Here is a 21,330-nt window from a genome sequence, read left to right as displayed (position 1 = left end):
ACCCTACATCCAAACATAAAACATTCATGTGCTAAATATATCCCACTTTGTCACAATGCTTTGTCAAACCTTTGCTAAACATCATGTGTTTCAGAGAGAAAACATTCACACATCATTTTGGACTTTGTGTTTCTGTCTTTGTCACTTATGTTTTGTCATTTAATGAGTAAAAAGGGAATATGTTGCCTTCAGGAGCCTGGATGAACAACACACCTTGTGACAAGTCATTGACTTCTGACCTGGGATAAGGATCAGGGGACTGTCATAAAGATTAGCTTGGGAAAAGGAGACAGAAGGGGATGGACGGAGGTCAAAGGTGAGCAGTGGCAGAGAGAGAAGGAGAAGTGAAAGTTGCAAATGTATGAGAAGCAGAGGTGAAAAAAGCAGAAAAGGAAAAACAAATAAGGCTGGCGACTGTGGAGGAGACAAAGTGGGAATAAATGGAGGAGAACAAATGGTTTTGAGTAAGAAAAGGGGAAATGAGGAGAGGAAAAGGGCAGAGAGGAAGAGGGGAAGAAGAGGATCAAAGGAAATGAGAGGCTTGGATGAGGGGCAGATGAAAGGATGGATGAGAGGATGAGAGAAGAAAAGAAACGGGGCCAGAGGAGAAGAGAAATTGAGGAAAGGATGAGGGGGCAGAAGGACAGTAGGGGGAAAATACAAGAGATGGAGCGAGAGGGTGTGGGAGAGAAGAGGAGGAGGAGGTGGGGTTACGATGAGTCATCACCAGGATCTCAGCCCTGGTGGGCCGGGTTGCTGTGGGGGTGGCAGCCAGTGTGACACATATGCAGAAACACACACACAGAGGGATGCCGGCCGTCATGCTGCTTATATGTCTCCTCCTGCTGTGGAGGCGGGTGGAAGACAATGCAGGGATGCCACTGGGATGCACAGTTCACACACACTCAGCAGTGCTAGCAGCCCTTTCTTCTGACACACACACATGCAGATAATGATGATGGCTGAGCGAGAGGCCTCATTAAGACTCTGAGGATGGATGGAGGATATACAGCTGTAGGAAAGAAAAAAGGACAGAGTATGCACCTCGTGCCTTTTTGCATCTCTCGCATACTATTTCCTTCATCATTCATATTTCATTAGGCGCATATGCAGAGGCGGATGTTGTAAAAAGGGAACTGTCAGAGTGGATGACATGCAAAAAAAAGAGCGTGATGTATAGTTCAATGTGATGTTCCTCTTTATGGACTTTCAAATTATTTTACATGCATCCAATATGTTTAACACAGTCTTCAGCCATACTTTAAACCATGTTACTGTGTGTGTGAGTTTATGCTATGAAAGTGAAAGTGTCAGGTCATCCAATTAACCCATCGCAGGCAGGCAGAAAGTGCAGCCGTCGTGCACATGGTGCGTTTACAGTAAACATGCTCTTCAATCTAATTCTACATAGGGAAGAAGGGGCGTACACCCTGCAATAAGTCACTTCCTCTGTGACATGCCAGCTCTCGTCTCTCTGTGTCTCTCTCCGGTGCTGAGCTGATCTCAGAGTTGCCATGCCAACAGATTGGGGGATTCCTAATTCTTATCTAGGCCACTGCACGCACACACACACGCCACACACATGCACTTATCAAACAAACACACATGCACACACAGAAGTTTATCAATAGGTTGTGTGTCATGTGTTTTTCCATGTTCTGATCAGGATTTAAAAATCAATGGTTATGCGTGTGTGTCACTGAGAGAATGTGTGTATGACACCAGACTAAACAGTTAATCAGGTCAATGATTCTTTATACTTTTTCTTAGCATCAGCACAACTATGCAAACCTGCAGGGAGCATCAGACATCAACCCGAGCAGAGACACTGACACTCACACAGAAAAAAATGACTCAGCTCACCAGTGAAATTTGAAAACCTTTGTAGGAATCTGTATTTAATCTTTTTAAACTCTACATACATTCATACATCTCTCAAATAGAGGAGCAAGACAGTACATGTGAGTGTTAAATCTGTATTTGTGTGTGAGTTTAAGTGTGTGTGTGAGAGAGGGTTGCAGGTTGGGTTGGGGGTTCCAGCTGCCTTCTGCACACCTGCGTATTTCATCATGTGCTTACAGAATGTGATGGAGACATAATAAGTAAAAGACAGACGACCTGGGTAGAAAGACACAAACTGTGTGTAAATGCATGTGTGAATGGTGTATGTGTGTGCCCATTAGGGGTGGTACTGAGGTGTTTTCTCCACTGTCAGGTTAAGTCTGTAAACATTTTAACAGTAGTTCTTACTGAAAATATATTTTTGCTATGATGATCTGCATAGGTCCTGATTAGAAAACTGATATCCTTTGAATAGGCATGAAAAATCACATGTACAGCCTCTTTTCTGTTTACAATGATAAGTTTACTGACTTGCAAAAATATGTAGGTTCACTCCCCCTATGATGGAGTGGGTGGGTGTGTATCTGTGAGTGCATCTATGTTTCATGTTTGTATAGAATGTGTTCATACATTATGTATGCAAGTATGATATGAAGTTGGTCAAGTATGAGTTTGTCTGTGTGCATGAATGCTTCCATACATGTGCCTGTTAGCATGCCTGCATACGCAACTGCATGTACAGTATGTATGCAAGTATGTGTCACTATGGATCAGGCATGCATGTAACCCTGCATTCTGTTTGTGTATGTACGAATTTATGACTATGTGTGTGTGTTAGTCGCTGTCTGCTTCTCTATCCTGGGTCTCAGCCAGGGAGCTCTCATCAATTTTCTCCAGGCTCTCAGCACGCTGGATGCTGAGCTCAGAGAGCGGGATGTTGGGTAATGTAGTCTGTTCGGGGTAGAGCCAGGGCTTGAAGCCAGGGTTGTGTCTCTGCTTCCACTCTGGATACTTCAAACAGGCTTTGTTGATCTTTTTCATTGCCTAAAAAGAGCAAAATAGATTAACAACACAACAAAAATAACACACCCGTCAGCCAAGGAGGTTATGTTTTTGTCTATGTTCATTTGTATGTATGTGTGTCAGTTGGTTGGTTTGTCAGCAGGATAACACAAAAACTACTGAATGGATTTCCACAAAACTTTGATAAGGATGGGTCTCAGCCCAGAACAGACCCTGTTAACGTTTGGTGCAGATCCAGATAAAGGGACGGATCACTTAAACATTGAGAGTTAGTTTTTTGACATTCGCGTTAATTTGCAAAGTAATGCACTTATTTCTTGATGAAAAAAAAAGCTGGTGTATTTAGGTGGCTAGTATCTATGAGCAAGTACAATTTACAAGAGCCATTAGTAGATGTGGTTACAATTCAAAAGACTCTCATTCAATATGAATTTTGGTTTAAAATGTCAAATCAAATGGTAATATTTCTTTCTCTGTACAATATTTTGAATAATAAATGAGTCCTGATAAAAAAAAAAATCTGTAAAGCCCAGACAGAAAATGCCTTCTTGTATTTATTGTGTTGAAGTCATCAGCATGGTTATTGTCAGTGGGATTTGTGCGTCTCGCTGAGCTGCTATTTTCTGACTCATCAAGGGATTTCTCCATCCCTGGGTGCTCTCCAGAGAATCTTTGCCCCATTTATCAAACATGCACACAAACTCAGACAGACAAACAAATACAGTGACAGTATGTTTCTGAAATGTGAAGGAGAAATAAGCATAACCTCAATGAACAATGAAGTCATGTGGATTAACACATCAACAAACTCCCAACACAATCACAGAATCTGTGTTAATCTGCAAATGACTTACACGAGGAGCAAGGTAGTGGGAAGACCTGTTGACGACCCACTTTGGTAATGAACCTGCAAAGAGAGACAGAGTGAACGGAGGAAGACGGGGAAAAGTGTGAGGATGAGATTGTAAGTGAGAGAGAACGAGAGTAAAGAGGAAGAGGAGGATGTGGGAAGGTACAAAAAGGAATTTAACGTCTGCTTAATTACATGTCATGTCATCCAGGATCAAAGTGAAGCTGTGCGACTTGCTACTCACTACAGCCGGATTAAAGAGCTTTACACAATCGGCACTTGCAAGCAAGAGAGTAACGGTAAAGAAGTGAATTAAAGGGAGAATAAGAGGAAAAGACTAATGAATAGAAGAAGAGAGCAAAAGAAAGAGAAGGCAGCAGAAGAGAGAAATAGACTCTGTCCTTCATATGGTAACTATGGCGACTTGTTCTGACATAAAAGGCATGGAAATGAATCATTTATTACAACTTGGAGCATGAGCACCTGAGTGAGTGTGTGCATGTCTGCGTGCGTGTGTGTGGTTACCTCGTGGGTCCACCTGGGCCAAGTAAGTGAGGATACAGCGGCTGGGTCCCTGCCACTGGACCATGTAGCCAGTCTGAAGAGACACAGCTCGCACCATTTCCTTTTTAGGAGGGTATTTCTGTAGAGACCAGAGTTTAACAGATTATTATTAGAGCGGACATCATCCTTTTTCAGTGCATGGAAACTAAACTGTACAACTAAAATAACCACTCAATAAATGCATGAATACAAGCAGATATTCAGAAATCACTGCTAAAAATTAAAACATGTTGTCTTCAGCTCTTCGTGAATATCTATCAAATGGTTGATATAAGTTGTGCAGAGTGGGCACCACTGTGTTTTTCTGCTGCCAGTCCATCGGATTCTCTACTTCACCCTCATCTTTTTGATGCAAATCCAGTCCGTGAATAACACAGCAGTAAAGGCCAGCTCAAGCCCACTATTCAACTGCTGCCTCCTCATAATATATCTAAAGATCATTATTCATGATGAATTCAGTAGCGGTTAGCCTGAGCTAACTGGGACGGGCACCGTGTGGAGAACTTGAGAGGCACACAGAGCAGCAGTCAGCAAAAGAACCTTTATCAGGGAAGAACTTCAGATAACTGCTTTATCTTTTCTACACTATTTGACTTACAGTTTTGGTGCCTGCACCTCTCTAGTAGTAGGAATTTTGTGAAGACCAAAGACAGCTTTTGGGAATCATTCAATCTGCAGGTTTCTGGGTAATCAGAGACAACATTATATTGCTCTGAGCTAATGGAGAGGGGTTTTTTTGTCGGAGAGACTGCAGGAAATCTGAAGCATTAGTCACCAATGAGGTGTCCCTCTACAGTCTTGACACATTGGCCTTACCAAGAAACTTCATCTCTTATGACTTGGGTGATTGATAGTCAATCAGTTAGTTGATCTGTTGGTCTGCCAAAACAAGTCATCATAAGGTATCACTCTGAACTTTGGTAACTTGCAATGCTTTTGTTATTTTTGACATATAATGAACTTAGCGATTATTGAACAAGAGCTGGAGACTACAGCCATGCTAGCAGCTCTGTGAGGCTTTACCTTGGCACTGCAGTGCTTTGAGCTAAATGCTTATGTCAGCATGCTAACATGCTCAGAATGACAATGCTTACATGCTGGTGGTTATCAGTCATAATGTTTACCATGTTCACCATCTCAGTTTAATCAGGTAGCATGCAAACATTTGCTCATTTAGCCCTAAACACTAGGTAGAGCTGAGGTTGAGGGAAATGCCATTAGTTTTGCAGGTATTTTGGTCCTAAAAAAGTGCAGGACAAATTAAAATGTTGCCCTGATGGTAGCTCTTAAAGCAGCTACAAGGAACTTTCATTATTTGTTGATTCTGGCGGCCCCTGAGGGCAAAAAAAAAAAAAAGGGAACCACCGACTCCTGTTGTAAAGATCTTGATCTGGCTAGTGCATACATTTGTTATAGATGTGAGTAAAAGAAAGCCACAAACTATTTTAAATACTATTTTTCTCATTGAAACACAGCTGTTGCCGGATGCATGTATCTATTAGTGGCTATGTAAGATTAATAACCATAATAATATGTTATGAAACAAAGTTTGTCGGGCTAAAGCTAAAGTTATCAGGTAGCGAGACAAATTAGATATTCTGCTGCTGCCTGGCAATACCAAAGTATCAGCCGCCATACCACCAGACTATAGAGCAGCTTCTTCGGTTCAGGCAAAACTCCTTGTTGTATGTTTAAAGACAATTCAGAAATCTTCATCCTCTGGGGAGCATGAATGTCTGTACAACATTTCATTAATCCAACAGCTGATTTTAGTTGAGACCAAAGTGATGGAGCGACCGACAGGCCGGGAGATCCTGGAGCCATGTCTCATTGTGGCTGAAAAAGGACTCAATAGATTAAATGAAATAAAGTCATTAGTGGTCATTAGCAGTAATTAGCTGTGGCCCTAATATAAATATATAGACCTCTCTTCCTCCCAAAAGTAAGTTCAGCCGTGGAGCAGACCAAAGTTACCCCCAACGACTGATTGATGAAACTTTTCCGAGGTTTGACTGGACAAACAGTTTTTATTAATCATGTGAACAAATGAATGACTCCTCGCGGTGGAAGCATGAACTCAGCAGTCTATAAAGTATCCTCTTAAGCTGCACTCCACAATTCAAGCTCTCAAATTCAACTGACTATCAAGAATGACCTTGGTTATCCACACACACACACACACACACACACACACACACACACACAGGACAAACCCACACACACACACACATTCTGTCTATTATTTTCCAAACCACTTGTTAATGCAGGAATGCGGAAGGGGAGGCGGAAGTCAACAGCTAACAGTCACATGAGAGGTCTTATCCTTCTGTAAACATTATATTAGTGAGCGAAACTGAGAGCGAGACACAAAGAGGGAAAAAGACAGAAGCAAGAAACAATGAAGGAAAAGAAGACGAGAGCCTGTATCGAGAGAGATACAGCTGAAACAGTGACTTGGTTGATTGATTAGCTGATCATTGAACAAATAACTAATTTTCATCGCAAAAAAGCCAAACATTATCCGGTTCCAGCTTCATGAGGATTTTCTTTGTCTTATGTTATAGTAATGTGATAATCCCGACACTGTGAAAGGCTTTTTCCTCACTATCTTCTGGCAGTTTATAAACCAGATAATCAATTCATTGCGATAATAATCACCATATTAAACTACAATGGACATAACCAGTTGTTGCAGCCCTCAAAAGAGGTGATGAGTAACAGCTTTCACACAAGATAGTCCTCTTCTTCCAGTTGGACGAGAAACGCAGAAATGCAGCCAAACTAAAGTCTGAGGATTTGGGCCCGATTCCAAACTGAAAGTCACTCATACGGTCTCTAATCAGCCTATTTGACTGGCCTTTTGGCATTCCCCTAAAAAGCACAACTAAAGCCGAACTAAAAACACAATGTATTCAACTGAATCGATGAACTTTCCTACACCTACAACGAAGCAGTGCCAGCACACGGTAGATCTATCATTCCCCCAGGTAAAGGCATCAGGGGCACGAGGAAAGGGAATGCTCTCTCTTTGGAAAGGTGCCAAACTCTCTTTACTTCCTGCATGCAGAGGATGTTTAAAGCTCCCTTCCAGTGTGTTTTGGTATTTTTAATGATACTTCATAGTTTTTTGAGCCCTTTCCTGACAATGTTGATGAGCCACACTGATCGGCAAATACTCACAAGCTGTTTTCTGCTGTTGGAGCAGAGGGAAAGTTTAGCAGAGAAGTTGTCTAATGGCAGTTAATGAACAATACAGGTTACAGTTTGACCATGAATAAACTCTGCAGCTCCTCAATACCCAAGAAGAACTTATGGCTGAGTGACAGCCATTATTATCCCTGCTAATATCATGCTGCTGGTCCATGCTAATATCAATGCTGTCGCTAATCAATGCTAGTGATATTTATCTTGCTAGAACAGCCGTCTGGTTGTGACGGTAACAACAACATATGACAATTACCCACACCACCATTCTCTGTTTGAGAAAGTACATTAGCTGTTAGACAGGAAGAAAAACTGACTGGCACACACACACAGCTCTGTATTGCCGACTTCCCACAAATATTTAAGGATTTCTTTTCATACAGCACGACGCCCTTAAGCTTCCTAAACTGGATCAACGTTCATGTGTGCTCACCCAATGTGCACTCATTTCGAAATGGGCCATTTCACAATGCACCTTTGAACACACATGCAAAGAGTTATAAAGGGGTGAATGAGCAGGGCCTCAGCTGAGCATGTATAAGCCCTATGTGTGTGTGTGTGTGTGTGTGTTTGTCTATACTTACGGCATGTTTGACACTGTAGTTCATGATGATGTAATCTTTTGCTATTGGCAGCCAGGAGCGAAGCGTGATGACATCGCGGTTCTTAAGAGGACTCGGACACTTCCCTATTAACAAACAAGAAGATTCCAGCAAACAAGACATTACAGATCAATGTGCACGTCATGTGTGTCTCTACTAGTTATAAACAACACATCTTTACATGCGAGTGTGCAACCTACATGAGTAGTAACCAACATCAGCATTGACCGTAAGCTTCCCGATATCGAAGGTCTCAATGACGTTTGTGTCCCATTTCTTTCTGTATTCGATGTCGTGGAGGACGTCGTACATGGTCTCAGCTGAAACGTCCTTACATACCATCTGACACTGAGAATGAGAGACGGACAGAAAGAGAGACAGAGTTTATTTTTAGGCAATAAAAGTAAAAAGAGAAGAAAAAAATCATTGACTGAACCAGATTTAAATACATAACTAATGCTGTTGCACTGATCATGCAAAAAACATTTCAGAGCTCTATCCAATGCAAGCTATAAAGCAGGAAAGTCCATTAGATTTTAATTATGTTGCATCCCATAAATTCCCAGTAAGTACTGGGCCATTGTTGGTGAGCTACACAGTTGAGGCTGTTCATTCTGACAGAGGTGGGTGCGAAATGAAAACAAACCCTGATGAACACATCAAAGCACAAAATCCAGCACCCATACTTAATCTAATATGCAAACTGAAAAATTAAATAAAGAGGACGCGTGAATGTAAGTGCTGAGGGATCCTGAACATTCTCAGTTAAACAGAAATACACAAACACATACAAAAATGGCAACTGATGTGTAAAAGATTAGACATCAGATGGTCAGAGAGCAGAGACTGTGTGTGTGTGTGTGTGTGTGTGTGTGTGTGTGTGTGTGTGTGTGTGTGTGTGTGTGTGTGTGTGTGTGTGTGTGTGTGTGAGACAGTGAGAAAGAAAAATTAGAAGAGAATCAAGAGACAGGCCACTGACCACAGATGAGTCATTCAACAGCTCAGGTCTAATATCTGAGCTGTTGAATGGAAAAATAAAAAACACTTATCAGTACAGGACACAGACAGACAGTCTGTCAAATGATCTGTGAATGTGACAGGGTAGAAGGGGCTGTGAGTGGAAAATAAACATCCAGTTCCCCAGTTGTCTGCACAAAAGCAAATTTTAAAACCAGAAATTAGATTGACGCCTTTCATGCTACAATCTAGATTCAATACGACATTACTCGAAAAGTGATGTAGGCCAAAATACAGATTAATACATATATATGGATATCATAGTGATACATTTTTAAAATAAAATCTAGATGGAATGAATCATTTACACATCCGCACTTGTTGACGAGGAAGGTTGGTGTGGGTGTGTCACAGCATATTAATGAAACCACCGGGACTCCATGCTGCCTGTGTCAGGTTTGGAGTAGATGGCACTGTACGTAAGACAACCCAAGAGTACAGCTGTAACTACAGTTACCACTGTCAGGGGGAATTAGTCTTTATAATAACAACAACAAAGACAGACAGAACAATGGAGGATGAGTGACACAAAGAGACTTTAAGACCAAGTGAGAGGCTAAGACAGACCGACATAAAAACAGAGCAAGAGACAAAGAGTAAATGACACAGAAATTGACAGAGGGTGGTTGTCTGTCCCAGATGGTTTTAACTCCCATTACAAATCAGTCCAGAGGGTTTAAAGCTCAATCTACACCATCCTCCTTTCTCTTGTTCCCTTAGGGCTTAATTTAAGAAAATGATCACCAACCTTACTCTACATTTGGCTATACAGCTGTTCAAAAAGGGAGATCTCCCCTCAGCCTATAATAACACAGCTAATGAAATATTACAGGCTCACCTTTGGTGTAATAGCACAAAATATGCACTTGCTGTTGACAAGCTCGTTATCTGAAGTGCTCATTCAGATATTGATCTGCAAAATCTTTTAATAACATTCAATGACTAATACTTCTGCCATTGAAAGAGTAAAATAACATGACTAAGGGTTGACAGCTGTGCTAGCAGCTTAGTGAGGTTGTATTTAGGGAGAGCAGTGCGAACATCATCATCAGCTAACATCAGTGAGAAATATATTACTGTAACGTGTTGCAAAAGTAAAGCGCACCTCCGAGCGCACTTTAATTTACATTCTTGAATCACATATGTCAATGCATTCCTTGTTCTGTGGACTAAAATAAAAAGGTCATTTCATGATTGGCTACATTATAGAAGGCCATTCGTTTATTTAAAAAGATCTAGGCTATTTAATTGTTCTAGATAAGTTATTTTGGCATTTTGTTGAATGAAACCAATAAGTAAGTGTAATAAGTAATATATTACTCTACGCAGACAGTAATATTGTAACATTATATATTACTTTAAAATTAAGGTATCTAGTAATATGTAATATATTGCATTTTGAAAGTAACTTGCCCAACACTTCTTTGCATTAGCATGTTGGCATGCCAACATTTGACCAACTTGACAGACGGACCGATATTTCGATTTCCAGAGCCTACAACAGTCATCTATTAATCAGATAGACATTCACATAAACTAGGAACAAAGTGTCACTGGTTGGCCAACTTTAAGAATTTACATTTTCAATAGGTGTTTCGATATGCATTTTGAGTGACCACTTGTGATCGAATCTCACTTCCCCACACTATATGCAAATAAACACGTACCTCGCTGGGACAAACAGACACAACGATTCTTACTAAATGAAATACAGAACTAAATGTATAACATATGCTGAATTTACAAGAAGGACCAAATAATTAAGAATTTGTCATCATCAGTGTTCCACAAATAAAGGCTGGAAAAAAGGAGGATAAGTAAAGTGAGATAAGATAATAGTGAGGATGGATGACACACAAAAAGTCACCATTTCCCAAAGCTTTTTTCACACCAAGACCAAAAATAAATTGAAGTTAACTGTCTTGGGACCAAAAATCATTATAATGCTCAATGTCCCATTTTGGCTTTCAACCCACTTGTTCAAGAAATGTTATTTTACTGCCCCTGAATCCAGAGTGGACATGTACAACAATGTCCCTGTGCAGACCGTATGCAAGAGCTGCGCCACTGCTGTTTAAATCAATTTTATTCATATAGCCCTTAGACAATCTACAGTCTCATAGGGCTTCACAACCAGCCACACTGAAACAAGGAAAACTGAAAATGCTAAATGGAAATGACATCCCTCGAACACAGAATCCTCACTGAGAACAAGACAGTGTAGAAATGGGTGCAGACAGCAGGTTAATACGCACCGAAAGCTGTCAACAAAATAAAATAGATCAGACAGAATAAAAACATGTGAATGGGTGAATGTGGTGCAGAGCACATAGGCCAAACACAACTACATGTGTGGTCACATCATTTTTAAAAAGGTGTTTGTAACAATTTTAGCAACAAAAGTATAACATTTGTATTTGGGGGAAAGGGCACTTACTGATATATGGAAGATATAATACATAAGGAAAGATGTGCTATTGCAAGGATCCAATACAGTCCATTAAATGTCAGTAGGTCTTCTTTAATGACACCAAAATGTTCAGCTTTTCGTGACACTCTCATAAACGTGTTATGCAATAATATATTTAGCACAGAGGTCATAGGCAGTTGTGGCATTGTACTAGTATACATTATAATATTTCTAGTAAATTGCCTCTTCATTATAAACTCCACATGTTAAACTACAAGAGTAGGAAAAGTGTGAAAAGAAAAGTAATTTTGAATAGGATTCAGAAGGTTGGATAAAACTCATAATGTATGAATGATGGGAGCATTATAAGGTTTGAATAGAGTTTCTATCTGAAAGTATGAATGAGCAGATACAAGTTGAAAAGAATATGAAAAGTTGGGAAAGAGATGGAGGATGCAAAACATAGTGTAAGCTTGGAGATGAAATGGGAGCTACACTGCATTGCTAAATATTCAGAGAGCTAAACTGCATTGCTTGAATAATGACTAGTAGCTAAACTGCATTGCAAATAATCTGAGAGGTAAACTGTTTTGCTCCATTTATGGCTGGGGGTTTCTAGTGTTAAATCAAACAGTTAAAAATATTCTACATGGACCACACACATTTTAATGCTCAATTTTCATAGCACACCCAAATCCTTGAGCCTTCTCCAAAGAGCAACGTGTTCCCCTTGTTTTATTTTATATCTATTTTCCAAAAGTTATCTTTATTTGACTGAAAAGTTGCATATATCTCATGATATATGAAAGATGTCAAACATTATCAAGTTTGAATTGAGCGTCTGATGCACATGTTTCAAACTGCACTAATTAGAAAGTCTATAGACTGCACTAATTAGAAAGTCTATAGACATAAGCCTCGTTTCCCCTGCAGTAATTAAAGCTCGCCAAAGTGATGGTTTGACTCCTGGCTCAGAGAGTTCGGTTCACAGGGATTTTAGCTGAGGCACACCTCTCATATTCCTGCTTCTACCTCAAAAGCACTAACTCCCATCACCTGAATGGCGACATCTGAAGAAACAGGAGACACTGCTGAGTACACCGCATGAAATTTGTGTGTGTATTGTCGAAAATGTGAGACCTGGAGCAGTTCAAAAAATAGCTGTTTCTGCTTCCCTCCTCAAATTTGTGCTCTTGGTTAAAATGGGAAATGAGAAAAAGTGATAGTACACCATTCCCATTTGAGCCTAATTTGGGGGTTTGAATAATGTCCTTACATTAAAAAATGTGAATGGAGTTCAGTTGCAAACGAAACAGAAGAATAATAATAAAAGCTTTTTGCATGTAAAAGAACATATGTTGTGAATCCTTCCAGCATTCATAGTAATAATGAGATGTGTTGCATTCACAGGCAAACAAACAGGAGTAGGAGGAAGAAGTGAAAGGTTAAAGGTGAAAGAGGAGAACTGTAGGGAGAAAAAAAGACGTCCAGTACAGAATGAAGACATACAGCCAGCTAAGTACATGTGTGCGTTATTCTATTACGCTCTAATTCGGTGAAGACAACAGATGAAGCAAGGAGACGGAGACAGAGAAAGAGAGAAGCGGGTGAGAGAGAGTTCAGCAAGATAAAACAGAGACGGAAGGAGACCAAAAGGCGGACGAGTAGGTACACAAACATTGGGTGTGTGGTTTCGTGAGACTTTTCTTCATGCCTGGTCCGAGTCCACATTGTGCCCACGGCCCACTCAGAACACAACCTCTGATCCCCGCACGTCCACCCACTGCTCATTCTCTCCCTTATTCCCTGTCTCAGCCACTCTATTCTCTCCCTCACCCTGCCAACCTGTCAACTCTCATTACTTACTCCTCTGAGTGCTGATACATGACTGCGGAAGACAATTACAAAAAAATATAAAATAAAAGGGGTGAGTGTGTGTGTGATTCAGAGCCGGGCTTCCCTGTGTGACAGCGGGGGAGAAGGCAAACCCAGGAGTGTCCAATATGTGTGTGTATGTGTGGATGAGTGGAGCAGCTGTCTGAAAGACTGTCAAACTATTAAAAGTACACAAAACCACCTTCACACTGACACACACCCACACACTGTGCACCATGTGTGGAGTCATGTGCTGACAAATGAGATGATGATGATGCTGGCTGGCGTGAGTGATTACAGCTGTGATCACACCGTGACTCAAAAGTCATTATTGATGAATATGGCAATGATTACAATGAAAATGAAGCTGATGATAATTATAGCACTAATGATAATGATGATTGCCAGCCTGTTCTCTCTCACTTTCTGATTTGGACACATATCACTCTTTCTTTACTGCTGTTGATGCTACAGCCCGAGAGTAGAAACTGAAACAGGAAGAGAGCGTTAAGTCTCAACACTCACATTAATCATTCGACATGCATCAGCAAAGATGCATGCTTTTATTTCGGCTATAAATAGACAAGCTGTATCTGTGGCATCTCTGTATGCCCCTACCCTCACACACACACAAGCACACACCTATGAGCACACACAACTACAACTAATGTAATCATTTTCTATAGATTTACAGAGGAATAAAGAAACTTGTGTTTGGATAAAATGACACTGAAAGGAAACCACAGATAATCACTGATGTACCATGCAAAATTAGGCTCATGTAACTGTCATATTTACATAAAGATAAAGTTTCAGTTGTACGTAGAAACCCCACCCTAACTCCAAATGTGTGCGTCTGTGTGCACTTTCTCTCTGTTTGCAGAGCTGTCCTGAGGAAACACAGCTGTCCTGTATGAAAAAGCATAAATAAGCACAACCCTTATCCTCTGCACACACTAACACATACACTTCATTCGCTGCCGATGCACACATGATACCCCTCTCCTTCAGGACACACAGGATATACCCTGAGGAATCACATAGCCAATCCTAAATTGCCCGTTCACCACACACACACACACACACACACACACACACACACACACACACACACACACACACACACACACACACACAAAGAATCTGCCTCACAGGTACAAAGATAAAGGGGGCTGGGAAAAACCCTCTGCTGCTCTGGCTCTCCGCACATCCCTATGCACACAAACCCACACCCATGCGCGCGCACACACACACACACACACACACACACACACACACACACACACACACACACACACACACACACACACACACACACACACACACACACACACACACACCACTTTATTCAACAAAGTAAACACCTGGTGGCTCGCTCACGCTCCTCAGACCCGGATGCACCAGCAGGGAAGCGCACACACACACACACATTTACACAGAAGAGAAGGTGTCCCATTTCTATCCCTGAATGTATCCCAAAGACAGTGACAGTAATCAGATGTGCGGTCAGATGAGTAGGTTCTGTAAAGGTTGGAAATGTGGAAGCAACCTTTCCAAAACTGTCAGCTGTGAAGCCAGATCTGTCTGAAAGTGGAAGTGACGACACTGCCGAGATTTATGAGTCGGGTATAAGCACTGAATTGCCAGTCAGGCAGGTTTGAGGCTAAGTGGAGGCTTCAGTGTCCACTAGCAAAGTCAACTGCACGTATAACAGGAATATAATACATGTTCCAGGCCATAATTGCAGCTAGATTTCACTGGAACAAGTGACACTGTCCACATTGTTTGGATGTGTCCGAACCACAGTGCTTCCACCAATTAGTGTCCTACGAGGAACTACTGGCAGCTACAGATGTCCAAAACATGTATTCGCCGCCACTCTCCTATTAAAGCAACAATATGTACCTTTTTGGAGAAAGACAGTTTATTGTTGAGTCTCATTTCCACGTTGTCAAATACTGACAATACTGAAAGTGACATATTGTTGCTTTAAATAACATGGTTCATTCATCTTAATTGTTGAACAATGCCCATGAGAGATGATGATAGACAGATGGTTCGTCCAATTACCTGCCAAGTACTTTTTGAAAGAGCTTGCCCTTTTACAAACGGTTTGTAAGGGTGAGTTCCCAGATGGTTCTGTGTAACAAACAATCTGGCTCATCAGGTCAGTTCTTAACTTTATAATTTAAAACAAAAATAATTTTGTGTCTCAACTCAGCGATAAAGCTACTACTATAATAATTTATTCATATTCTCAGAGAAAACTCCTCTATTTTTTGCAGCAAACGTGCTATGAAGGCAGAGTCTGACTTAGTTTTTTTCCTATGGGTCTTTGTCCCAGAACACTAACAAAGCATTATTTAGGACTTTGGTCAAACAACAAGTGTTAGCTGGCAGTTTTTCCATGGCCTGGGGTGAGATTGCTGTCCTCATGATGGCTCCACACCAACTCCCAAGACAAACATTAACGTTAGAGACAAACTGCCACAACTGCTATTTGACTAGATAACCAAGTTTACTGATCAAGTACTTTCACATGCCTGTCACATTATTACCTTACATATACAACGATCAGGTAATACCACATTTTCTTCGACCCACTGCGCCTTCTGTTCTTAATTTCAAACTGTATGCCATCACAGGTTATCAGAGCCCAACATACTCTCTTTAACCTCTATATTTGGTCCCTTAAACTAAAGATAATCAAGTTAGACTAATATGAAACTGAGGAAAGCAGCAAATCCTTGGATTTCAAAAGATGAAACCACAGAATAAAAGACTTCTCATTTTGTATCAGCTAATTGACGATTCCCTTTTGGGCCTAGTCACTTCTATTGTCTATTGTACATGTCAGTATTTCAGTGCATGCTTTTGTTCACTTCCCTTCCAGTGAGTTAAACGAATGAAACTCCACAGAAGCCACCAAAGTAGGCTGACATGTTACACGCGACACCGTCTAATGTCTCTCAGGTAGAGGCTTAAAAACAGTTTCACTGGCAAAGGAATGTGGCCTCTCCGGAGCATTAAACCTGCCTCCTGATAATGACTCCCGCTCTCACTTCTCTTTAGTTGTTTACCACCACTATTCACATTTATAAATAGAGGAGCGAATATAACACAGGATGTATCCACTAAACAGTTATCTACTGCAGGTCCACTGTTAACATCATATTTGGACTATTTAAACTCAGAATTTTAATATTTATGATATGAATTAGGTTATAATACAAACTAAGAAATATTTATAATTTCCATAACTGAATAAACAAGCTGTTCTCAGAGGAAAATAAGGTCCCCAGAACACTGTTTAAAGCTAGAAACGTGGCAGGGTCCGCCACATATAAACAAGGTGAAACAGTATGAAACTGTGTTGTCCTTTAAGGTCAGTTTGTTGATTCAGTGATGAAAACAAACAGACTTTATTTATTTAGTGATTCACATTTCTTCCTCAAAAACTACACAGCGCACCTTTAAACCAGTTTGGTTACATGCAGCGTGCTGTGTCATCTAATTACATTCTCCTTTATATGAATAAGCTGTTGGTGGGTTAGGGAAGCCTCTGCGGTAAAAAGCAGTGGATAAAACACGTCAGCAGTTTGAATCATAAGGGAATTAAGATGAAGCACTTCCCTGCCAGCTGGAGTATACAGTACAGCAGGGTTTCTTTCTTCCTCTGTGGTACTTTCTAATATTTCTGTGGGGGGTTTGCTATATTTCTAGCACTCTGTAGAGAGTAGGCGAACAGATCAAATGCCTACTTTGTTGTTTTGTAACATAACTCACCTTAATTTTGTGGACGGACTTCCCCTCCTCGAGATCCTGGCTCCACACAGTGGTCCCCAACTTGCTGTACCTCACACTCCAGCCCTCCTCGCACAGACACTCCGCCTTGAAGCTGGCAAATGCCCGGTCGTCCGGGATGGTCACAGTCTGTCCAGACATGGCTCGTTACCGGGGAGGAGAGAAAAAAAAAAGGGAGGGGAGGGGGGTCTTCTGATAGAGACTCCTGGTGGGCCCGGGAGGAGACGCGATGAGCCAGCCGGGGGTAGGGAGGAAGGTAAGCCGAGAGCACAGCTACTCTTGTCCGCCTCCTCCTGTGGAGATAACTTGTCTAATTCAATTTCCTCCTTGCAAGAAGCTTTTGTGGGGCTGCACCGCGTCTTGTGATGATCCGTGTGCGTGTGAGCGTGCGCGCCCAGGGAGGTCCAACAGCCGCAATCCAGCCGGCACAAACTAATCACACACAGGTGTTAAAAAGCCACGGACGGAAACAGGTGAGAGCACGAGAGAAAAATGGAGCAGAGAAGTGTCTAAAAATGAGATGGACGAATCAAATGTGCATATTAGTTGGTTGAGTAAGTTTCAGCCCCGGTCAGCAGCCGCTCTCCACACAAACCATATGTTTCTGTGCTTCCGCTTGTCACTCTCCCTTTTTTCTGTCTCTTTCTCAATCTCCCTCTTCTTTACCCGTCTCTGTCTCTCTCTGCGTCTCCCTCTCTCTCAGTTGTGGTCTTCTTTGGTGGGCTTACATTAATGTGCAGCAGCTCTCCATCGCTGCGTCGCTGCTGTGGCAGGTGGTGGAGGGGAGATGCGGTGAGAAATAAGAGGAAAAGGAGGAGGAGGAGGAGGAGGAGGAGGAGAGACGCGGCAGAGCAGGCAGGTGACGCAGCCACGGCTACAGTGGAAACGCCTCCCTGTGCTGCCTTCAGGGGCTCCTCGTAAAACCCATCTGAGGACATTTTGTTCGTGTAACTTATTTCCTCGTAGCAGCAGCTTTAATGAAAACTTGCATTAAATACAGTGGTATGCATCACCTGCATCATCAGCAAGAAAATTGGCTATTTTTACATAATTATTCCTAAAGATCCCTTATTATGCTCACTTTCAGGTTTACATGTTTTAATGTTAAAAAATACACCATTTTTCTTACTGCCCATAGCTGCAGCACCTCTATTCACCCTCTGTCTAAACACTCTGTTTTGGGGCTGTCTCTTTAAGGCTTCCCTCCCCAAAAGCACAGTCTGCTCTGATTGGTCAGCTCTTACAGGCCTGATCAAGGACCACCCTCTGTGTCTCCGCAACAATGGCTGGGTGCATTGAGGGCAGTGACAGTTGTGAAACTTATGGAAGTCCTGACAGCTCGTTTGAAGGCACAGTTGCTGAACACAGACTGTGATTGAGCATTTTGAAACTTATGCAGTATTTGTATAGTACCTAACCCTAAAAAAAACCACGTGGACATCTCACTTTTAGCAATATGGGACCTTTAATGCCTGTCACTGGGACGGGTTCTTGTGAAAAACATAACATTACTAGGGAGTGTCAATAACTTTACCCCTAAATTCCACCAGATCCGTGTTCGGTCCGTCTCCGATCTGCCACGGCAGTCAAGCTGATAGGTTTCACTCTAGTCTATGTGAGTACTTCCACTGGCTCTGCTGCATTGCATATCTACTCCGTTGCAGCTCCGGCAATCCGGACCCTCCCCTAGCAGATACGCAAGGCTTCTATTTCTGCCGGATGCCGGATCATGGAGCATCAATTCAGCAGAATTCAGCACGGCGCAGACAGGAAGTCAGAATCAGAATTCCTTTATTTGTCCCACAAATGGGGAAATTTCTTTGTTATAGCAGCCAAAGGTCAGGAATATTACAATAAACAAGGAAAGAAGGAAAGACCTGCGATACCTCTCCTTCACACACTTGGAGTGTATCAGCCTATCGCTGAAGGAGCTGCCCAGTGCGGTGATAGTGACCTGCAGGGGGTGGGACTCCTTCACCAGCAGCGATGACAGCTTATGCATCATCCTGCTCTCTCCCACCACCTGCACTGCACACACTGAAACAACAACATAACATCTGGTTAATTTACATAATAAAACAAACCGTGTTGACGCCAGCACAAAAATCTCAAAAAAGAGACAAATCCAAGCACTTCTTCTAATCCTTCAGTTGGGAACACTAACCTTTTGTCTGTTTGTTGTTGTGTTAATAACACATACGTATAACTGCGATCGCACTTGATTCTGTATTTATCGCGGGAACTCCTCGATCTCGCAACTCCAGCTGTCCGGCTGTGCTGCACCGTGCTGCACTCAAAACGGAGCCGGTGGAGGTTGACAGACGATGGAGCACAGAGCAAAAACGTAGCAGAGCCGTTCCGCAACGTACATGCAACCAGTGGAATTCCCACGTTAGTTTTCTGGAGCAACCAAATCGATGACCTTTCACGTCTCGTCTTACCAGTGGAATTACATTTTTTTGTTCTCCTCAACTTACCTTTTTTATTCCAAGCATTCTTCTTCTTCTTATTCTACCAATAATGCAACCTAGCCACTGAGTGACATGCAGCGTATTCTGGAGAAACAAAAGGCTTTATACTACTTTTTTCACATATGCAGTAGTACTCCCAAAGATGTGTAAACACACTTTAATGTGTCAAATTGGTGGAGTTACCCTTTAAAGGTCCTAGTTGTAAGAAAGGTGATTTTTAGTCTCATTCTCAACTCAACTTTGCTTACAAATAGGACCTTTAAGTAAGAAGCTGCATAATGGTGCCACTGTTTTTGTTTTCTACGGCAAATCATGCAGGGAACTCCTGTTTATTGATCTAGTTTTCATACCACCGACAGTATTTGAACGCAACACGCGCTATCACACCGTTCACGCGCACCTTTTTGTAAACTAATTTGCTCACGGAGCAGCAGGCGCGCGCCTGGCTCCTGTTGGCTGACGTGGAAAGTTTGTCTTTCACATGTCTGTCTTTCTGTCTGTCTGTCATCGGTCCTCCTGAACTGTTCATTACAACAATAATCTCACTACTATTGAGAACAATAAACGTCCTACACATTTGCTATAATGCAACACGAATGTAAGTGTCACCATGTATGTGTAATACTCACTCTGCTCTCCTGTCTCAGTCCATTTTTCACTCAGTCCATCCTGTCATTTTCTATTTCATCCCTCTCCATCCTTTCATCTTGGTGTGTGTAAGCCCATTATCGGTCTCCTTCACTCCATTTGATCTGTGGGTGTTCTCACGACATCTTGAGGCCCAAAAAATCTGAAGTGCATCATATATTTTGTTCTTAGAATCATATAACTATATTTGTGTCTATATACATATATATATATATATATATATATATATATATATATATATACATAGATATATATATATATATATATAAAAGAGATTGTATTGCAGCCAAATAGCTTTAACCTACCACCCTTTAACCTACCACCCTGATCTACATCATAGGCACACCTACACAGGCTAGCAGTCTGATCTGGTCATCTTTAAACACTGCATGTACACCCATCACAGAAAAACAGTCATTTAGGTGTGCTCCCCTCCCACAAACATGGACTTGAGTCATTGCTGAGAACAGGAGCAATACAGCTTCTTGGTTATTGAAACTGTCTTTAAAACCCACACTCAAGCCATTGTGCTGCCATGTGCTACCCACTCCATATATGCTGGAGCAGTTTTTCTTGGATTGTGTTTGTATGAACAGCTGAATGTGACAAGTGGTCACAGTCCATTTACCATGTGACAGCCTTGCTTAAATTGGCAATGGACAACTTTTTTGAATTTTGAAGTAATTACCGATTGCACAATGTAAAGGCTGTACAAAAATTACACTGTATGTATATAGATTGGTTCCCCATAAGTCTTCGCTTTCATTATGCTATCCAGTCTGCCACCAGGCTCGTTTTTTCCAGCAAAATATGAAGAACAAATTACGTCGCAATGGAAGTTCGTCTGCAATTGCGCAACCAAAACAGGAAGATGCACTGTTTTCCCCGGTCGTCATCCCCAGGTAACAGTGGAACAACTGGAACAAGTGTGGAAACGCTACACTGCAAAAGAGAAAGAACTGCACAGATGGAGGAGGCAAAGAAAGAAGAGGGAGAGTGATAGAGACCGAGGAGGTAAAA

General features: G+C 41.6%; 1 protein-coding gene across 1 annotated transcript; it reads right to left on the bottom strand.

The window, feature by feature from the left end:
- Window positions 1–1,866: 1,866 nt before the first annotated feature.
- On the bottom strand, window positions 1,867–17,997 carry stard10 (StAR related lipid transfer domain containing 10). The gene is made up of 6 exons (XM_073482506.1): window positions 17,174–17,997; window positions 8,286–8,433; window positions 8,068–8,171; window positions 4,241–4,358; window positions 3,720–3,772; window positions 1,867–2,886 (listed from the first exon to the last, which is right to left on the bottom strand). Exons 1-6 carry the CDS (start codon window positions 17,330–17,332, stop codon window positions 2,677–2,679), a joined length of 792 nt encoding a protein of 263 aa, XP_073338607.1. The 5' UTR covers window positions 17,333–17,997; the 3' UTR covers window positions 1,867–2,676.
- Between the last annotated feature and the right edge of the window lie 3,333 nt (window positions 17,998–21,330).

The sequence above is a fragment of the Pagrus major genome, chromosome 2 (genome assembly GCF_040436345.1).
Source record: "Pagrus major chromosome 2, Pma_NU_1.0".
Lineage (NCBI taxonomy): Eukaryota > Metazoa > Chordata > Actinopteri > Spariformes > Sparidae > Pagrus > Pagrus major.
This window is presented reverse-complemented; position numbering and strand designations above follow the sequence as displayed.

Coding starts and splice junctions, on each gene's coding strand:
- stard10 (XM_073482506.1), bottom strand. CDS start 17,332: ATGTCTGGACAGACTGTGACCATCCCGGACGACCGGGCATTTGCCAGC. Junction 8,434..17,173: donor AGTCCGTCCACAAAATTAAG/GTGAGTTATGTT, acceptor TCTCATTCTCAG/TGTCAGATGGTATGTAAGGA. Junction 3,773..4,240: donor GGCCCAGGTGGACCCACGAG/GTAACCACACAC, acceptor CTCTCTTTGCAG/GTTCATTACCAAAGTGGGTC.